General features: G+C 41.0%; 2 protein-coding genes across 4 annotated transcripts in view; one reads left to right on the plus strand and one right to left on the minus strand.

Annotated features, from left to right (window-relative positions):
• The window catches only part of rfx3 (regulatory factor X, 3 (influences HLA class II expression)), a 32,851-nt gene extending 22,476 nt beyond the window's left edge, over nt 1–10,375 (plus strand). For both annotated transcript variants that reach the window (XM_017710751.2, XM_017710752.2), the window contains 6 exons: nt 997–1,094; nt 1,473–1,622; nt 2,062–2,270; nt 2,536–2,689; nt 3,191–3,233; nt 5,467–10,375. In XM_017710751.2, the coding sequence (XP_017566240.1) occupies nt 997–1,094; nt 1,473–1,622; nt 2,062–2,270; nt 2,536–2,689; nt 3,191–3,233; nt 5,467–5,738 (926 nt within the window). In that variant the 3' untranslated portion in view covers nt 5,739–10,375. The remainder of the gene's footprint in view (nt 1–996; nt 1,095–1,472; nt 1,623–2,061; nt 2,271–2,535; nt 2,690–3,190; nt 3,234–5,466) is intronic.
• A 788-nt stretch (nt 10,376–11,163) lies between these two features.
• smad4a (SMAD family member 4a) lies at nt 11,164–20,732 on the minus strand. Of its 2 annotated transcripts, XM_017710753.2 has the most exons (12): nt 20,391–20,732; nt 18,151–18,505; nt 17,575–17,749; nt 17,450–17,479; nt 16,553–16,762; nt 16,224–16,349; nt 15,851–15,958; nt 15,717–15,767; nt 14,923–15,106; nt 14,676–14,844; nt 14,453–14,591; nt 11,164–13,625 (listed from the first exon to the last, which is right to left on the minus strand). In XM_017710753.2, exons 2-12 carry the CDS (start codon nt 18,388–18,390, stop codon nt 13,414–13,416), a joined length of 1,644 nt encoding a protein of 547 aa, XP_017566242.1. In that variant the 5' UTR covers nt 18,391–18,505; nt 20,391–20,732; the 3' UTR covers nt 11,164–13,413. The 2 variants fall into 2 exon arrangements, with proteins under 2 accessions (XP_017566242.1, XP_017566243.1); XM_017710754.2 differs by lacking the exon at nt 16,224–16,349.
• Nucleotides 20,733–20,967: the final 235 nt, after the last annotated feature.

The raw sequence follows: 20,967 nt of genomic DNA on the forward strand, positions 1-20,967 counted from the left end.
GCAGGCAGCTGTTTAAACAGCTGTTTGTGTTATCTGGTTAGTTAAGGTAGCTGGTTACACAAATGTTAAATTCAAGAAGCTTGTGTTTGTTTTTGTGGCTCAGAAAACCGACTAGATGAAAACCTACCAATCATGAGTAAATCAGGAGGGGGTCTCCTTTTCGACAAAATAAAATAAACTTCTGACATTTTCTTATGCATTAATCCAGTGAAACCAGTGATTTGAGCGCTGATTGTTCACCTTGATAACACGATGCGTTATTGGGGTTTTTATCAAATTAGTTCAATGAACTTGCAATGCCTGCAACTGATATAGCTGCATTGTACGATGCTTTAAATTATGTAACTCAAGTGCGGTTTAGTATCATGTGGGTTTTACCGTGTAAAACCAGCCTCATAATTGCACTGGAGCTAGAAGGTCAGTGTAGCTAACAAGTAATCAAAGTTTGTACTCAACCAAGTGTTGTGCAAAGTCACCGTACAACTGCATCAAACCACGTTAAGTAATCTCAAATAGATTTGCTTATGTGGTGTCTGTGTCAATGTCTTGGCATGTTGTGAGGCAGGTGGGTGATGCAGTTTTCATGTTACTAATTCTTGGAGTATAATGTTGCTGTTGGAAGAAAACCTCGTATCTCCATTTTTGACGTTTTTCAGTTTTTGACGTAATTTGGAAACGCCTGTTGCCCTTTACATTGTGTGTAAATTTCATGATGAATGGACCAAAAGAAACAGCCCAAAATGACTTGGAAAAGATTCTGGTTCCATTGACCTTACTTAAAGTAAAGGAGGTTTTTTCCTTCTCCTGTAAAGTTACCATTTTGGAGATACAAGGTTTTCTTCCGACAACAGCTTCTATTACTTGTTACTTGCGTCGTAGATTCAGTGCAAAGCTACAGAAGATTGGCCAACTACATTTGGAGTTCCAAACTTTCACTTGAACGTTAGATCTGATACATTCCCTCATGAGCACATTGTCCGTTTCCGTCCCTACCAGGTGCCTTGACTCAAGCCATCCGTAACTTTGCCAAAAGCCTTGAGGGCTGGCTCACCAACGCCATGAGCGCCATTCCCCAGAAGATGATCCAGACCAAGGTTGGCTCAGTGTGCTATGAAATCTCTGTTTTCTTTATTTCTGTATTTGGTGCTCAAGCAGTGTTGAAAAAAGATCAAGTTAAAAAAAAGTGCATTTGGATCCGTTCAGCCTTGAAAATAGTTCTTGTTATATTATGTGCTTTTGGAACTGTTTAGCTAAGTGCTTAAATGTCGAACTGTGAGTAGAATGGAGAAGTTATGGGTGAGCATTTAAAATGACCTCACTTGGACAATGCTGCTGCCACCACTCGTTTTGCAATGATTCAAATGTTTTAGTTACAGTTGTTAAGCAAGTCAGTATGTTATGTGTTAAGATCAGTATGTTGTATAATATTCATTCTCTCCTAACATGGGTGCATTTTTAACCGTTATGTTCAGGTATCCGCTGTTAGTGCCTTTGCTCAAACCCTGCGCAGATACACGTCTCTGAACCACCTGGCCCAGGCAGCGCGTGCAGTTCTGCAGAACACCTCCCAGATTAACCAGATGCTGAGCGACCTCAACCGTGTGGACTTCGCCAATGTGCAGGTCTCGTCCCGTTCAACCCTTCACCAGCTCAGGGTGTCTATTTCCAACTTAAGGCTCATTTGTTCTTGCCAGTGGTCCACTTGAAAAAGTTTGTGTGTAGCATTCGTCAACAGCATTGACGGCATTATCTAAAACTAATGTTTGATTGGCATACTGTGTTGAGCCTCATTGTTATAAGCACTTCTTTATTTATTTTTGTTTATTTAATAATGTTTGTACATTTATTTATCTTTGTATATTTAATAATAATAATTAGAGTATTCCCTTTTCAACACTTTAATTATTTTTTTTTTCTCTGATTTTTTTTTTTTTTTGTCAGCTGCTAGAAGGCGCTGCATGTTCCAGTGGTTAAAAAAGACTGCTGTAGCTTAGGTTTACAGGGACGTTGCTGGATGGGCTGTAGTGGTACTGATGTTTGTGCCCACATTTCGCTGTACAGGAGCAAGCTTCGTGGGTGTGCCAGTGCGAAGAGGGTATGGTCCAGCGGCTGGAGCAAGACTTCAAGGCCACACTGCAGCAGCAGAGCTCCTTGGAGCAGTGGGCTGCCTGGTTGGATAATGTGGTCTGCCAAGTCCTCAAGCCCTACGAGGCTCAGCCCACCTTCCCTAAAGCTGCCCGCCAGTTCCTGCTCAAGTGGTCCTTTTACAGGTGAATCTCAGCACCAGCTAGTTTTCCTCTTTATATTTTATATTTTCTTTTTTCAGCATTTACAGATAAAAATGTCTTTGAAATCTTCAGAATAGCTCCACTTTACACTTCAATAACAGTTTCCAACACATTAACATCTTTAAGCTTTAAATTATCCAAAATTCACAGTATGCATACATACATATATGTATACATAGTATATTGGAATATCAAGCTTTTGTCCAGCAGCATAACTGTGTATGTTTCTCATCCTGTGAACTTGCAGCTCAATGGTGATCAGAGACTTGACCCTGCGCAGTGCCGCCAGCTTCGGCTCCTTCCACCTGATCCGCCTACTCTACGACGAGTACATGTTCTACCTGGTGGAGCACCGTGTTGCCCAGGCAACAGGAGAGACGCCCATCGGGGTTATGGGAGAGGTAAGAATAAGGACATCTCCGCTGAAATAGCTTTCTGTAGTCTGTGTGCATTTCTCCTGCACGACAGGGACTCTCTTCTTTGTGTAGCCCAGCATGAACAGCAAAGCCTTTTAAGAAGCTTTGAAATCACGCTTTATATGAAATGGCCTTCTGTTTCTTCTCTTTCCTGAAAATGTTTTATTGGTTCTCAGAAAAATGCAGTGATCACACATTGGCATTGTTGTAAGCCTTTCAAGTCTTACCCAGTTACATTTATCCATTGCTCTGTGCTGGGATTGTTCTGCTATGCGACTGCATTCATGGCCCTAATTGTTATTGAATTTACATTAACGGAGAGCGCGATTTGTGCTATGGTTCTATGGCCATTATATACATTAGCACTTGTAAGCCCTTTAGACAACGTTTAAGAAGCCGCTGACTTGGACCAGCCCGGTATGGATATTTTGGAGAGTGCTGTTTGATTTGATGGTAATTATTTCCTTGTGTTGCCTTTTTCCCTAGTTTGCAGACCTGAATACCATGTCACCTGCCAACATTGATAAAGGTGAGCACTTCACAACACGGTTTACAAGCTGTGATTTCATCTACGGTAAAGCCACTGTTACCATGTAATTTAAATCCTTCTTGCCTGTTTGGATCCAGCGGGGTGTCTGTTCCTTGTTCTTATGACTGTGGTTTCTTGGTATACTATTGAGAGTTGTGAGATGTTGTCTCCACAACACTGTTTCACAGTAAGCTGTTACTCTGGCTAAACATCACTGTTTCCTGGACATGGATTAAGCCTAGTATTAGGCTTAAATTGCATTGAATACTGAAGCACACTGGAAAGAAATGTATAGGTTAAAATCGCAGCCAGAAGTGGTGAGAATAGCCACGTTTACATGCAGCCTAATAATCTGTTAGTAATCTGACTAATAGCTCAAGTGGAACAAAATAGGTCCATATATACACGTCACTCAGAATAGACTAGTCCCATTGAGGCAATTCGGAATCCAATTTCTATCTGATTGAACGAGGTGGATAATCCTGTAAATCCTGTGTCTGATTACATTCCCAATCGGAGAGTTTAAGTAGGTTCTGCGCATGTTTGTTTGCGTCATAGCGACAGTTCATAACGTTCAACATGACAGGAGCAGAAACTGGTCTGCAGAGGAGACAAAGTTTATGCTTTGAAGACAGCAGTGGAACGGACGTCTATTGTATGCGTCTCAGAACATGACGTCTTCTTCTCGTCCTTCTTTAATGAGTACATGGGAAGTGTTTTTACTTGAGTCTGACATGATTTTAAAGCGCATAATTTTGGACCTGATTACTCGTAGTGTTCATGTAAAAGGAGATCGTATTATTGAGTCGAGTGAGCATATGAACACCTCAGTCTTAATCTATAATCGCAATGTATTCAATCGGATTGGCATAAATCTTTGCATGTACAGGCAGCCAGTTATATACTGTTGTCCATAAGTGGCAAATGGTTTTTTAGCTTTTTGTATTCCTACATTTGTATACACTTGGAAGCTAGAGGTGGGTGATATGCTAAAAGTGAATGTAGAATATGTCATACCTGTTGAGCTGAAATATAGTAGTGCCACATTTGAAAAATATTATCAGAAACTGTGAATACAGTGATTTTTATTCAACATTCCATAATGAGCTGCACTGAACCTAATTAAACAAACTAATAATGCTCTGTTTGTAATGAAACATGCAGTTGGGAAGTGTGTAAGTACTGACAATATGCTCAGAAAAGCACACTGTGATGTCATTTTTCACAGTAGTGATAAATATTGTCGTTTTGCCCAGTCCCTGTGGAAACACCTAAAAATAACTTCAACGAGAGAGGCGGGAAAGATGTTAAAAGTTGTGGGTGGAGCTCGTGCGTTAGACCATTAATGTAGCCAAGCTGGCTGCATTGCATTTACAGACACATAGATCTGATCTCAGTGAGTGCTTGGCAGTCTAGCGCAGTGGTGCACAGCTTTGGCAATGGAGGGCCGGCGTTCAGCACAGTTTGGTGATTTTACCTGTTCAAACACAACTGATCGGACTCATTTCTAAACTGGCAGGTTTAGTGGTTGTATTTGAGTAGGGGGATGGCTACATCCAAACACATTCCGATTACAAACACAATTACACTTGTCTTTCAAAGGTGTATATGGGCAGTGACCAGATACAGGTTGCATGCAAGGTGTACATGGCTCCTTAAAAACAGCTGGAGTGGATATCATCAAAGTCAGTAGTCTTGACCAATGCTTAGATGTTAGTCTGCAACTTGCCACTTAATTGTTTAATTCAGCATTTTTTTATTTCCACTTTTGCTTTAATGACGGCATTCATTTGAGCTATCATGGAATCCAAGTTTGTGCAAAAGCCTCTTATGTGTAGATCATATCTCGTCTGAACACGAGCTTCAGTGGAAGCGACGAGACTCAAAAACAAATCTGACCCTTTTGTACAAAGACTTTAACATGGTCATTAATAAAATTTGAACAGCGACCTAGAAATAATGCAGAATCTGGAATCTTTGACCTGTTTACAGATATTCACTGTGGTCATGATCAACACATTTGACCATCAGTGGGTGCTGCAGGCAACTTCTACATCATGGTCAAAGGATATGAAGATTTCTAAAAGCCAATTGGAAAAAAAATTGAGTGTATCTTTCATATGTATCAAAGTAAAAGTGTCAGCAATTTTGAAAAACTTGCCCAACTCTGTCTGAAAATGACATGACTGTGTGATGATCTGGGAAACTAAAAAGTGAGAATTGTTTGTTCCAGACGAGGTGAGCGAGATGGGCAGCGACCTGGACGAGGAGATGGAGGACTCGGAGGAGCCGCTGACCAAGCAGGAGAAAAACGAGACGGAGGTGATCCAGGTGCTGCAGGTGGGGGCCATGGAGGACGGCAGCAGCGCCGTGGTGGGAGTCGTGCAGCCGGGCTCGATTCAGCTCACTTCAGCCGCCCATGCCGACCACATCCTCAGCTCACCCACTGGACCCAGCACCATCCGCCACTGCAGCGGTGCCGGGAACGCATACGCCTCTGTGTGAAGAGGCCAAGACAGAGCTAGTCGCTCTTTCTGCTTCGCTGTCTCATGACTCATTTTCCCTTCTCTCTGCACACAGTGCACTCTTTCAAGTTCCGTTATGTCCGCTTTCTCCCTCCCATCTCTATCTGTCAATGTTTAAGGCATTCTCTTGTGCTCACCAAGGTTGAATCACACATATGATAACACTACACCTAATGGCTTAGTTGCAACATGCATAGCTACAGCTAGAGTCCTGTCTGCTATGTGAAGTTTGTGTGATCAGCTTATCCAACTCGGAGCAACCCTTGAAAGAGAAGTTGGTGCTGATTAAAAAAAAAATGGCGAGTTTTTAACTATTTTTGATGACCGAGAGCTCAAATCCAAGCCACTAGCTCCACAAGGAAAACGAAAACAATTCTAGAAGTTTATTTTTGACTTTGTCTTGTCACTTTTTTCTATTTATTCATAGTACTGGTCATTGTTTACGATTTTCTACGTGGCTTTGTGTTGCAGTGGGAAACCTTGCTGTATACTGTGCTGCTATAACCTCAGGCAGGCTACTGAACTTCTGAACTTCTTAAGCTTGCTTATTCATCAGACTGTACCTTGCCCCTTTGCCTTCTGTTTGTGGAATTAGTCGCTTGGTAGCTTTTTGGAGAGGATAAGTTTCATGTACACTACATATACAGTGCTTATTGTGGTAGTAAAAATAATTTGTAGTGATTATTTTTCCAGATTGGACCAAAAATGAGTGGCGATTGGCTGTTCCGGGCCGTTTGTAAAGCTTTGTTTCCTCTCCCACCTGTGCCGTGTTGTAAAACAGAGCGAATGTCAGGGATTTAATGTACCTCGGGTTCATCATAGTGCCTTAACAGCTTTTCATTTTGTCATACTGACAGGGAGGCAGTTTTTTTTTCCTTTTTCTTTTTTCTTTTTTTGGTACCGGTAGCTCACTTACCAGTGTGTGGTCATTGCTCTTACATTGATCTCTGGAATTGGACTTGTGGCTGGATTTGTGGTCTGTCATCAATGTGAGAAGGTACAGCACTGATGATTCAGGAGTGCAGTTTATCCACTATGTAGGGCTGGCTCGAACAGCGTTTTCCAGGCTTCAGATACTCTTGGTCTTTACGAATGAATACTCGATTACACGTTGTCGGTAAAAACGCTGAGCCTCATTCACCAATATCTTCCCAAGAAAAGGTCTACAAATCCCAGATAAGAAAACATTAGTGGATGTCAGAATCTTTGTGGAAACTGTGCAAGTTTTAAGTTTCTCCTTAAGAATGGTCGGTGAATGAGGCCCGAGAAGATTCACATTTCATGACTACCTGTAATTTGAAATATGCAAATACATCTGGCTAAATCGAGAAATTCCAGATCATTGCAGATCCCTTTTTTGCAATGGATGCCTCAAAGATTCCCTGAGGCAGACATGCTGTAAAGTTACGTCAGACATTAAGACAGTCTGACTGGATTTTTGCTTACCTGGATAGCAGCGATGACATGAAGTAAATATTTTACAATCTTTGTTTAGAGATTTGTTTTCATAGCTAGCTTAGTGTTAGCTGGCTTACTGAATCGGCTTACTTGCCAATTCAGCCATCGTGAGTGAAACAACTTTGATAGATGAACATAAATCTTGTTAAAGCAACATTATGTAGGATTTGGGGATTTGGAGCCCTCTCTGGTGGAAATATGTAATTGCATGCAACACATGGGAGAATATTATGTAAAATTTGTTGTGCTTCGGACCTCCTCACTCAGGCAAAGCTATGTGAAGGACGTAGCTTCTGAGGATACTATAGCCAACATATCTACATCAGTTTAATGCTGATTTTGCATTTGAGACCTAAATATCGAGTTGGACCTTCTTTTTAAGCCAGTGTATGTGACGTTACTGCGTAAAGATGTATATGAAACTCCCTCAAAACGCTTTAAAATGATTATTTCAGGCTTTACGGTGCAGCTCGCAGTGCATGTACATGCACATGCATCATATTTTAGTGTTTTCTTTTTTTCTACACAGTAACTACATCTTTCAGTTTTAACAAAAAATATATAGTGCTGCTTTATAGATTCAATACTATGTTACTGGATTCTCATATATGTAAAGTTGCAATCCCTTACAACTTATAGGAATGAGCTAAATCTGTTAGCTACCACCTGTTTGCCTCTAACCGTTTTGCCTAGATTAATGGGTTTATACGTTTTTTGCCATTTTTTAATATCTTCCACTGACTTGGCTTCTTGATCTAATCCTTTGTTTAAATCAATGATAAATATACCTGTAACTCTGAATTATCAGGCATCCACAAGAATGTTCTAGAAATTCTATTCAGGGTCTAAAACGTTAACAAAAGACACAGTCTGGATAGTAAATGAGGCAAATACCAGCGTGACAAGCGAATATTCGAATGATTCGAGCCAGCCCTACCAGAGATTCTTATTGTGGTACGATGCGTCTTATTTACTTCTGAAACTGCTCAAGGCCTGCTCCCTCCCTCGCCTTCTGTGGTTAGGGCAAGGTTTGTGTGCGTGTGCGTGTGTGTGTCTGTGTGCATGTATGCATGCACATGAGGGCTGGAATTGGGCTTAGTTGTGTTTTTGTTGATAGATTGTTTGTGTAAACGTCACCCTACCTCACACCAGTGGTGCCAGCCCTTGGATGCAAAAGCCCTGCAGTTCTGATGTGTTACATTGTGTTGGTCTCATCCAATCACACTAATTCTGTCCACACTCACATCCTATTCATTCCTATTGTTAGACACTGGATATGTGTATAGGACCAAAAGAGAGATATAAATATATATGAGGGTGAATCAGTTCATACGTTTCTTTTAGTGTGGAATAGCTGAGCTGGTGGTGTTGCTTTTGTAGCTTCTTTTGTCGATCGGTTGATCCGTTAATTGACTGTGAAAGGGGAGGGGGAGGTCAGTCTGTATCATTGGGAGAAGACACAAAATTGGGTGATTTTGGACCAATGATTTTGCAAAACAAATGGCTCCCTTTCACCCGAGAGCACCAGCGACATGCATTTAAAAAGAGGATCTCCGTCTGGTGTCTAGTTGCTCCCTGGTAATAGGTGCTGACTACACATGAACTCCTTTTTTTGGTACTTGTTATTGATTGCTGTCATGTAATGGGAAAAACGAAAACACTGGAAAACCAGACGAACTGGATCCGTTTTGTCTTCACTACTGACGTTTAGTTATTTTTATTCTTTTATCTGACTTGGGTAGCTGCCCATGGATGCTGTTTCTTCTTTTTTGTGTTTTTTCCATGGACACTGTTTACGGCACTGTATTTCAAGTGTAATTTGTCTGCCTGATTGGCTTATTTTTAAAATTTTCCTGAAGGTCCTCAAAAGCCCTGCTTTCTGGAACCTAATCACCATTTATTGGACTACAGTTGGCAAAGTAGAAGTCACTTTTTCATAGATTTGAGCCGTTAGCCACTGAATGTGGCACAGTTTGCTGAAAAAAGAAATATTAGAGGTTATGTAACTGATCTATTTAGCCCCACCTCCCTGTGTAAAGTTAACCATGTTTTTAGTTTAGTTTCTCGCTATGGATTTGTCATGTTTTGTTGTATCCTCTTGTGCCTGGAGTGAGAACAGCTCTATGCTATTAGTTAGTTTTAAATGAAAGTGCTTTTGGTCTTGCATGCCTTTTTTTATTGTGCTGCTAGAATATCATTAATTTCCTTCTTCTATTTCTTTTCGGACTGTGCCACAGTAATTAATGATTTTACGTATTCATTCCAATCTGCTTGCCTGTTTCTGCCCCCCCCTTTTTTGCCAAAATGATGATGATGATGATGATGATAAAATGCCTGATAAGTTCATTTGAACATATGTTCACTGTTTATTCCTGAGATATTAGCTGGCGTGCCCTATTTTCTTTGTCCCACTCCACTGAAGTTGGCCTTGCTGCAACCTGAACCCTAAAAATGATCCTTTTGTCACCAAAGTATGGTGCGCATCAGGGCGAGGCAGTGAAGGCAGAGAAAACATGACCTAACATATCAAACCCCTGAGCTACTGCAAACAGGAGAGGGAAGGCTCTCCTAGCGAGGCAGCTTCACTGACAAAAGACTTCAGTGCCTTTTGATTTCACTAAGACCTCCAGGACCAGAGGAAGCTCACCGCTTTGCTTGGCTTCGTAAAGCGGACAGCGGTCGAGTTTCGGCTGGCCAGTCTAAGTAAGGTCTACTCTTAGCCGTGGTTCAGGTGTCCCTGCTGTCCTCTACGTAACCCCCATGACTTGCACCGACCACAGATATGCACATGTACACGTTTAGGGGCGTAACCGCTCCATCTCTCCATCATGGCGACTGATAAATGTGGGGAGTCTTATACTGATGGATCCCTTGCATAGGAAACAGTGATGTAAGTAGAGCTGTATTGGAATTTCACCAATAAGAACACTGCACTATCATAATCATGACATCCTTTTTTCCCCCCTTTCTATTGTTCGTGGAGTGATGTGCTCTTTTTTTCTTTTCTTTTTTTTATGCTTTTCGGAATATTTTAAGTGCCATTTGACGGTTTACTTAGTGAGTCGTGGCCTGCTGTAGCGCGTCCTAATGCAAGCACAAGCATTGTGGTACTCCCTAGCGACTCAACACTGGAGGGGGAAAAAAAAAAAAGCAGTCTTAGTTGTAAATATTGAAATAAAATGGAAGGTTATTTATTTACGCTCCCTTTCGTTGACTGGTTTAATGACTGATGTTTTTGAAAGTGTACATGGTGATTCTTTTCCCCTCTTTCTCTTTTCGGACAATGTATTGTACTTTACATATACATACAGTATGTATTTTTTTTCCCCTCTCCTTTTTCGTGTGTTGTTTCAATTTATCTCTTAGTAAATTATATTCTCTGAAAAATTGGTAAGAGCTAACCAATATGTGTAGAGTGATTTGTATTGTGTATTTTACATGAAGGATAACAAAACCGGGGAACTTTTATATTTATAAAGGCATATATTAACATTTAGTGTGTCGTTATGAGGAAAATAGAGGAAATATCCAAGACACATGTAGTTTGTTTTTTCTGAATATTTCAGACTTGAGCTCAGGCTAGCTTATTAGTGTTGTTTACTTACTTGTGGCTGTCTTTCAATTAATAAACTTTTTTCTTGTTGAAAAAAAAAAAAAGTGTACAGCTTTTCAAAATTAAACCAGTGTAAACTGGCATTACAGGGTTGGATTAAGCCTAGTCCTGGATGAAGATCTCCTTTCCATAGAGAACCTCCTTTCCAAATGCTGTACAGTCCACTACTAGATTTGATCACTGTCAAAGAAACTGGGCTACAGTGTCTTGGATTCACTGGCATTCCCAGGTCAGGCTCATTTTGTTTCAGAAGCTGGAATGTTCTGAATTCTGAAGAGTGAAAATCCTGAAATGTAAACATGTGACAAGTACAAATAAGAACCACAACACAACGTTCTACTTTCAAATATATTTCAATTAATTGATAAAACTGAAGTTCTACCTGAAAGAGCAAATGCTGTCACAAGTGTCTGTATTCCTATTTTAAAGTAATCCTATTTCTTTTCGTACAAATAGATATAGGACTTTATCAGGCTGCTTATAATAAAAGTAGCAAAAGGAAACTACATCTACATAAGAACCTCTAAGACAGGCCATGATAGGATTGTCTAAACTCCTTTACCCTTCACTCGATACATCAATCTGTACTTAAAGCCCAAAAAAAACCCACATTATAAGCTCCATGTAATACTAACATTATCCTCGTCTAATGTCATATGGCTTTCAGTGTTACATACACATGGTTTCCAGTTCATTTCTAATCAAAACATTATTGGAATTTATTACATTATTCACTGTTGAACCTGGATATCCTGCATTGGGAATTAAAATGAGAAACCGAAATAAGGATTCTTTTCCCAGTGAGGTATCTCAAGTCTTACTTTCCTCAACACGGAGTTAAGAGCAGAGTTTGTTTGAGGCTAAGAAAACATCACAAGCCCTTTTAACATGTATTGAGACATGAGTGACATTGTGGAAAAAAGTAATTTCCTGTCAGTGATTGCTGTGGATGCACCCTAGCATGGTTTTCATGTCCTGTCAATGGAGCATTAATTAAACAGGAATTCCACTGATTTTTCATCACTGAGATCTAAAAGTTTACATGATGTGAAATGTAGTGGTTATGGGACCCAGGGGTCATTTTATCTGCTATCAAAAATAACCAATTGAAACAGTTTATTTTGGTATTTGGCCCTTTGCCATAAAAAGACTTAAAATATACATAATTTGAGCCAAAAGCTTCTGACAACAATTATAAAACAATGTTTCAGGTGTCGGCCAACATATTCCTAACCATTTCATGCACTTTGACGTCTGGTTCCTTTTACCAGCACTGAACAAGCTGACAGATTGGTGGATTCCATTTTGAAAGACTTGCATCCTATCAATTAAATCATGCAGAGATTTAAAAAAAAAAAAAAAAAAAAAAAAAATCAATGGAATTCCCTCTTAATTCATTGAAGGTACAGCCCAGGTTTGCTGATTGATATATGGGGGGGGGCATCAATAAAGTGCTACAGTAATCAATCATGGCATTTAGCTAAAAGGAAAAAAGGGAATATTCTTATTGCCCATTCAACTGAAGCTGGACACATCCTACCTACCTTAACCGCTGTATATCTTACAGAACAAGAGGGGTTTAAATTACAGGCTTTCCAACCTGACCTAATACAGTTCATCAATGTACACATTTTGTAGCAAATACTGGGGATACAATAACTGCCTCATTCTCGTGCCACAAGGGGAAAAACAGTAACTGCTACATGAATTCTCTGATAAACTAAAGGACTGATTGACTGAGCAAAATGGGTTAACATCCCTGGCTGTTGTATAAAAGCACAGGGAGCTTTAGTTGGTGACCAAGAACAGCCTAGTTCCAGCTCAAATGACCACATTAATACGCAGGTCAGCAACTTAATGGTGGACCAATAAGTCATTAATAATTCATGAAACGTTACCCTGTAAAGCAGTGATACTCCTCTGGTAACAAACTTGCATCGTGTCCCTGAACAGGTTTGTTCAAAGGCCCAAATGTACATCCAACTGAAAAACGGCATCCATGAAATTTTGCCAAGATACATTAGTCCATATATAGAAATCACATCACTTGCTATAGCCACAACAGCTGCATGTGAGGAGCTGAAACCATTTAATCACACAATGCTCAGAATTCTCTGCTCAGTTTCAGACTCCTCATTTGTTGCATCGCTTTAGGTCCTTCCCCCAGTGCATGGTATATGCCACCACTGTGGGAGGACTTGTGTACTTAGGAGATGCAAAAAGCAACATGGTATGGGTGCCTCAAATAAAAAAACAAAACCACAACTTGATGTTTCTGTGAAATCCTGCAGCAGCTTTCCATGCTTGTCCCATTAAAAATTGTATTGACTTTAGGAAAGTTGAGTCAAGTTCTTGCACCTTGCCTTTTGTTTTCAACACAGGGATAGAGGTTGGCTAGTACTACGAATTTACCCCACTGTTTACACCAGGGGCTCATCCGCACTGGCTTACACAGTTCAACGGCATTAGGCATTAGGCTGCATTTCATAAAAATAAAAAAAAAAGGAAAACAATAAATGGGGGCTTGGAAATCCACTTCAGTGCCTCAAGGTCCTAAATAAACAGGGGTACAAGTGAAAAGCTCTCAGTCCAGGGGCTGGGGGTCAGCTATGGGCATTGTGTGCAGCACCTCGTCCAGCAGCTGCAGGGCCCGGTGGAGGTGGATCTCGATCCAGCACGGCGTCTCCTTAATACTCTGCCTGGGGTAGTCCGGCCCCCAGCCCTTCACAAAGCTCATCCGCAAGATGCACAGCCTGCGCAGGTCATCCACACCAATGCCAGCAGCTGCAGATAAACCTGGAGTGGAGTTTAACAGTCTGTATCAGGGATGATCAGCACAGCCTACTCGCCAAGAGTGACCACTAACTAGTTTTATATCCTCTTTATACTCATTTGTGCATAATATTTCCCAAAAAGATAGATAAATAAAAACCCACATGCTGTATCTAATGAAGCTGTGAATTTAATTTCACAAACGTCATGCTTCTATGATTTTTTCCAGACTCTAATCATAATATATATGGACAAAATATACAAAGGACTTTTCAGTACTGATCAGTCTCATTATACTTTTGCCTCAGCCAATAGCCAGAGGCATGTGATGAATAGGAGAGACATAAGTGAAATTGCATAATGTGTAACTGCATCATTTTGTCTGTCCTGTTAAAAAAATTCTACTACAGTTTTTCACAATGTTTTAAGTAGCAAAAAACATTTTTTCTGCTTGCCTCCAAACAAAATGTTGTTTGCTAGAAAGATTTTTCCATCACCTGCATAAACATTTCAAATTATTAAAGTCAAATGAATTAAAACTGAGCTGTTGCTTCACATAGTCAGGTTAAGCATTAGTCATCACATGATACCATTAACAAAATAAATAACAACATGTTGCATCTCCATCATCCACCAATCATTGAGCAAAAAGTTCAGCTAACTGGGAGACCCACCCTGATGTGTTTCACTCAAAAATGTGTCACGTTACAGATTTATGTTATGTTATGATTTCCAATTCGCACATAATATTTTCTGTATAAATCCCCTGGAAGAAAACCTGCCTCCTGTCTCACGGCTCACAGCAGAGATCACAGCTGTAAACTGTGGAGATGAGAGAGGGCTGTACTCACTGATTGCAGGTGCGATCCCCCCCACAGATCCAGGTCCAGGGATGTTTCCAGCCACCGCTGCCGCCTGGGCCGCAGCCGCTGCTTGAGCTGTGGCTGCCTGCTGCTGCATCTGCCGGTGGCACTGCCGCAGGTCAAACACCTGCCATGGAACAATTGAGCAGATGAAACACACAGTAGTGTGTACTGAAACCAAAACAATCAAAGGAGCAAAAATCAGGCTCACCTTGATATATGCACTTGGGTAGATCTTGTGTACAGCGTCTCCAGGGGCACGTCCAGCCTCTCGGTCTAAATAATAGCTCTGTACGAAAACGGCGTGATCACTCAGGCAGCGCACCCACACGTCACCTTCACCTTTGCACTCCAGCTGGACACCCTTACCAATGTGCAACCTGTGAGCCGATTAGAACAACCAATGAGTGCACAGACAAACTTTTAATGCAATTCAAAACAATGGAATTAAATTATACCTTGCTCTCTCAATGGCTTCAGTTCTGTGCACGTTACTCAGCTGGCCCAGGCAAAAGCGGTCGCCACCTGATGGGTCCACATACCCATCCACAGTGACAATGGGGCAATTTGAAGGAACCTTAAAAGTTTCCCCAACCTGTACATCCATCTCAAAATAGGCAATGGAGCACCAATACTCAGGAGCTGGTGAAAACATACATATGCAAATCTAGGTTTCATGAAAAATGCTCAGACCTGCCAACCTTGAGAAAAAATATATTTTCCTTAGCATAATAGAGTAACGCGTAAAAACAAAACAAAACTTCACTTAGTACACAGTCGCTTTCCCATTCACCACCATATCATCAAGTTTGGTTATTCAACATGTCTCTCTCTGCCTGTCAGCATCCTCCTCAACTCATGCGCATGCTCACACAAACAGACACTTCTCGTTAACTTTCTGGGTAATGTAATATCTGTGGGACGTGCATTTGCTCTTTTTGCATCCTGCCATGATCTGCTCATTATTATTACAGTTTTGGATGCAAGAACAATTTAGAATACAGTACTGTGGAAAGTCACATTTGACAAACTGCAACAGACAAACAATATAACTTAAATTTACTTTGCCAACTTAAAAGCCTGGTGAATTTTACTGTTTAGCGGCAAGATACATAATCAGAAGGGTTCCATAATAGGAACATTTTACAGCAAATGTAATAATGGTTACATTTTAAAATTTGGCCTTATTTGAATCTGAACTACGCAGCAAGTAGTTCTTTCTGACAAAAGTCCAAGAAAGAATAAGACGTACCCGGGTGGTTGGAAATAGGTGGCTGAAATGCAATTTCATTGTGAACAGGCCCTGAGGGAGGAGAAAGAAAAAGAAGTGATAAACAGATTTGGGATAGACTCATTCACCATAATCTACCAGAGAGTCAGACTCACAGTAGTGTCCTGGATGGTGCATGGGTGGATGGTGCTGGATATGGCCATTTTGAGGGTGAGGCACATTGGGTGTGAAATTGCTGTTTCTTGTCCAGGTGGAAGTGGCATCTACGAGACACGAGTAAAGCAAATGCAGGCCTTGAGCAAAGTGAGGCAAAAAATCGTCTAGCCTTTATGAGTTTACTGTGTCCACTAATGGCAACTCAATCTCAAAAAGAATGTCTGATGAAAAGACAAGGAAGTTTGTGTACTTAATGAACTGCAGAGAAATGAAGATAAGTAAGCAAGGCTGGTCTAGGAAATGCTGAAAAGCTTTCTGGCTCTGACAGCAAGGCCACACGGTGCAGGGACACTTGGTTCGACAGAAGCTTACTGTGGTGGTAAGTGGAGGTCTGGCCAGGGGGGAAGCCATTCTGCTGTGTTCCCTGCCCTGTCCCTGAAGCAATCTGTAGCAGACCCTCACTGCTATGGCTCCCTGAGAGAAGACTATTGGAATGAGCTGAGGAAAGAGCAGGGAAAGGGTGGGTGTGGGAATGCACACAAACACATACATAGACATACACAAACCATTAACACATTACTCCACCTCTCCTAATGAGAAAGCTTTTCAGCATGGCCTAAACATTCATGACATGATGAGAAGTAGACTAATAACAGCAAAATGACAGCCTACATGAGAAAATGTTGGTAATTAAGCCTCACTTGTAGATCCCACTGCAATACTTGAGAAGGCAGAAGTGGAGGCTGAGCTGCTGCCATCTCCTGGAGGAAGCAGGGCTGGTGTGCTGAAGGCCTCCTGACCCACAGGTCTAGAGGGAGGGTGCTGGATAGTCTGGATGTGGCCCTCAGAACTGGGCAAGGATGACGGACAATCATAGTCATACTCGTCTTTGACCATGAGTCCAGATGAACCTGGAGTGGTGAAATAAGATGTGGGCAGTATAGCAATATATAACAGCATGACAAATTGTCACAATATGCTTTGTGGTTATTACCTAGGGTTGGGCAACATGATGTTTATTTTTACTGAAATAAATTACACCACAACATGTAACTGCATGCCTTTCTAAGCATATCATGTATATGCAACACAAACATTTTCTGACTGCATGTTTGATCACAATGACAGCACAATTAAGTTTTGCATAATTGGATTTGATGAAGCAGTGTGTGAAATGTGGAACATAAATCATTAATTACAAAGTCTTTGAAAGTATTTTGTGTATGTTGCACTACTTTCTCTCTTCCAAATTATCAGATAACAGAAAAAGATGTAATGTACCGTGTATTGTGAAAAGTTCCTAAAGTATCATGATACTAAAGTATTACACCTTTGCCAAATCGCCCTCTGTTATCAGTACTTCAGGAACAATGACCTGCATGCATCCTTTAAAAAAAACACCTCCTTTTACTCCTGTTTTTTTTTTTTAAATAGTTGTTTGTAAATGTTGCATTAAATACAATAAACCATTTTTCAGTCAGTTATTTATATACAAATTTTGTGTATTTTATGCACCCAATTAGATGAAATGGGGGGAGAGAGAGAAGAAGGGAAAAGAGAAAAGAAAAAAAGGGAAAAAAAAAAAAAAAAACACTTACCAGAACCTGACAGTGTAAGTCCAGACAGGTCTAAGAAACAAAAGGTACATTAGCTCGAATGAACAAAAGATGACAAATGGTTATAATGGTTACACACTTGTTATAAGCTGAAGTCTTTAACTGACCTATGCCTGCTGAGACCACCCGCTCATAATGGTAAGGGTTCACACAAACGCTGTCACACTTCAGGTCAAAGGCAAACTGGCAGTATTTGACATGCTTAAGCTCGTTTTTGTGGAGGTCTGGCCATCGCCACAGTCGCGCATAGATCACATGAGGAAAACCTTTGCGGCCCGCCACCTGGAAACATCCAAGTTGGAGGGGACAACTCATAACCAAAACTTCAGAGCAACAAATGAAGAAAGTGAACTTGGGAGAAGAATTATGTGAAAGAACACAGACAAACTGAGATAAATAAGCAGATGGGAGCTTTTACGGCTGGTTAGAAACAGTACCTAATTTGCCAAAATGGTATCATTAGCTTGATTATACAATAACACATCGTTTTAAATGTGTAACAACCTAAATTTATGCATTACGATAAAAACTGAGTTGTGCTATTTAGCTCCTCATCATGTTGAATGGGATTTTTGCTGTCAAACTTCACAAAAGACCGATGGGTCAATTATTCTGCCTCCATGGTAAACTTCAGTGATCATAGCTCTACTTTGTTATGCTCGTCATGGGCCACTCCACCTCACCTGAAGTCGACCATCCAGGGTGCGCTGGATTGTGACACATTTGCTGGGGTGAGCTCCATTGGTAGTGATGGCGGTGATGAGCGAGTCAAGCTCGTCCTTCTTCTCTTTCAGCTTTTTCACCAGACTCTCGATGGCCCGCTTAGCGAAGGTCTCGCTCTCCCCACCCTGCCTGTGACACATCAGACTGTGCACGATGCTCAGGCAAGCGTCATTACTGGTCGGCGTGTTTGTGATTGACATGTTGACCAAACTCTGTTGTCTCCGCCTTTGTGCCTCTTCAGATCTGTCTCACTAGATGTTCAGGCAGAAGAAAGCATCAGTGTAACGTCCAGTCAGTGTCCTCTCACTCTGTAGCCTGAAAAAATGAAGAGCTTAAGTCAGCAAAACCTAAAAGACAATGGGAATCAGAAATCATAACGGATTTTCCTTCCACACTGTGACATATTTCCAAGAGAAACACAACATCAGGAAGGTCTCTGTGCTCTAGGCGTTGTTGCTTGGTTATAAGTGGGGATGGTGGGAAGAGGAGGGGACACACAATCAAGTCAAGCAACAATCTCTACAGCTAAAGCCACAACATTTATTCAATAACATTCAATTAATTTAATACAGAAGAAGTCAAATGAGTAACCAAAAAGTCTTCCACATTTATAAACCTAAACTTTAAGAATTTCCCTGTTGTGGGACTAATAAAGGATTACCTTATCTTAAATGTTTCTCAAATTCTAGCTTGTCATTCACAGTATGTAGTTGCCAGCTTGGCACACCTAATTAATTGGACGTTGCCTTGTATCTGTCTTAACTTCAAGTGGCATTATGTAAGTTGATTTAATACCAAGTCATTTAATTACCAAGAACAAACGAAGGACTGCTGGCTAGCTGTGCACCAACAGGTCTTAACTATGGCAGACTTAACTGCTATGTCTCTAACAGCCAAGACCGTTTTTCTGGGAAGAAAAAAATATCCAATATCTAACATATATTCGATATATTATTCAAATATACACAACACACACAATATTAATAAGCTCCAGGGCAACAAAGATGAAATAAGTACTGATCTGGGGGGGGGGGTGCTGATCCTAGACCACCCACTACTGTCCACATAAACCTAGCATGCTGTTCAGCAGTTGCCAGATAGGGAAGCATCCCTAGTTTAGTTGCAGCCCAGCTTAGAGAATGTTGTCTCTTGATATCATAAAACATGATGAATCACACTCAAAATGACCAGGGACATTCAGGTTAACCAGAAACCAGACTTTAAGACGTTAAACAAGCATACTGTTATAAAGACCCACCCAGCACCTTCATACTTCATGATACTTCGGCATAACACTAAATATTAATCACTATATTATGTTTACATAAATTTGGTTAATATTTATAAAGTTGCGTGTAAAACCTTTGAGCGAAAAAGTTGTTTTTTTCTTTCTAAATTAAGTCAAATGCGCCTGTACACTTTACTGTACACTGTAAAGTTTGCGTGTAAAGTTAAACGGACAGTTTCAGTGTATCGTTAAACTGACGGTGTGCGGAGGTAAAAGAGGACAGTGACAGTGCAGATTAAACTTTGTAAAAGAGAGGAAAAAAAACACATTTTCTTGAGAAAACAAAGCTTTTGACACACTGACGAAGAAGCACAAACACCACCGATCAAGGCGTAATTTGCTGGCCGGTATCTGCGAGTCGGACGCTGTCAAACCTGGACAGGGACGTAAAGTCAGCTAAGAGGAAGCTACGGGGCCCGAAGAGCAGAATAGCAGGTAAAACGGATAAAATGTGTCCGAATTTCTTGAAACTTACGGCTTTTCTCTAATATCCAACGCACAATTTGACTTTCTGCTTTTTATTTCGCTAGAAACTATAAAGTGCAGTTAGCTTGCGTACGGTAGCATCGTTAGCTAGCTAGCTAACTAACGTCATTAGCTGCTCTGCTAGCTTGCCTCCTCCACACACGCACTATGAACCGGCATATACGAACGTAAGTCAGTTTATATGCTGTTTAAAACACGTTACACGTTGGATAAACAGCTTATACTTGCCGCTGATAAAAGTTTCGGAATTGCAGTGGAAACTACAGTTAACGCAGCTGCTGGCTAACGTCTAGCTTATCTAGCTAGCTAGCTTAGCCCTCGCTTAGCTGCGGATTACAGACTGTGCGGACTCGGTTCTGTAGCTAAGCCAGTTGTTGCAGCTATAGGAAGGGAACAAAATATCTTGAAATATGGAAACTTAATTACCTTGACAGTTCGTTGTTGTTTGAGTAACGAGCCAGTCAGCTAGGAGTCCAGCCTCGCTTACTAGCCAGGTCGAGCCACTCCGCTTAGTTTCGAGCAGGGCAGCAAACGCGCCGCTCAAACTTCAGCCCCAGTAGCTGTTCAGCGAGCTGTTCGCCGTCGGAGCCGCGGAAATATAAGAGGACATAAATTACATTCGTGCAACAGAACCTTCGAAATGCATAGAATATTACAGGAAAAACAGCGTTCGACGCAAAGGCGAGTGCGAGCGTTGCTTCCAACAAAAATAAACAGAGGAGCCTCGGTCCGGAGGCACCATCTTAACGCCCTGCAGCAGCTGCCCTGATTTCTTAGCGATATGGCGAACAACGCCTGCGCAGACGGAAAAGAAGAAACGGGCTGCGATCCGATCCGAGTCTTTGTGCCCTAACCCTAGAACCCTACTCCAGAACCCTACTCTAGATCACTACTTCTAGAATTCTGACAGCTTTCTTGATAAAGAAAAAAATACTAGGGATATTAAGGAAGAATCCCATCGATATTTCACAACTTCTGTTTAATTCATTTGCCGAAATGTGAA

Source organism: Pygocentrus nattereri, chromosome 18, assembly GCF_015220715.1.
Source record: "Pygocentrus nattereri isolate fPygNat1 chromosome 18, fPygNat1.pri, whole genome shotgun sequence".
Taxonomy (NCBI): Eukaryota; Metazoa; Chordata; class Actinopteri; order Characiformes; family Serrasalmidae; genus Pygocentrus; species Pygocentrus nattereri.

Bases quoted from the DNA above. Each gene is read 5' to 3' on its own strand.
- smad4a (XM_017710753.2), bottom strand. From the start codon at position 18,390: ATGTCAATCACAAACACGCCGACCAGTAATGACGCTTGCCTGAGCATC. The intron at 16,763-17,449 runs GTAAGTGTTTTT...TCACCACTCCAG, and splicing joins ACTTACACTGTCAGGTTCTG to GTTCATCTGGACTCATGGTC. The intron at 14,592-14,675 runs GTGAGCCTGATT...GTTCCATGGCAG, and splicing joins ACCCAAGTGCATATATCAAG to GTGTTTGACCTGCGGCAGTG.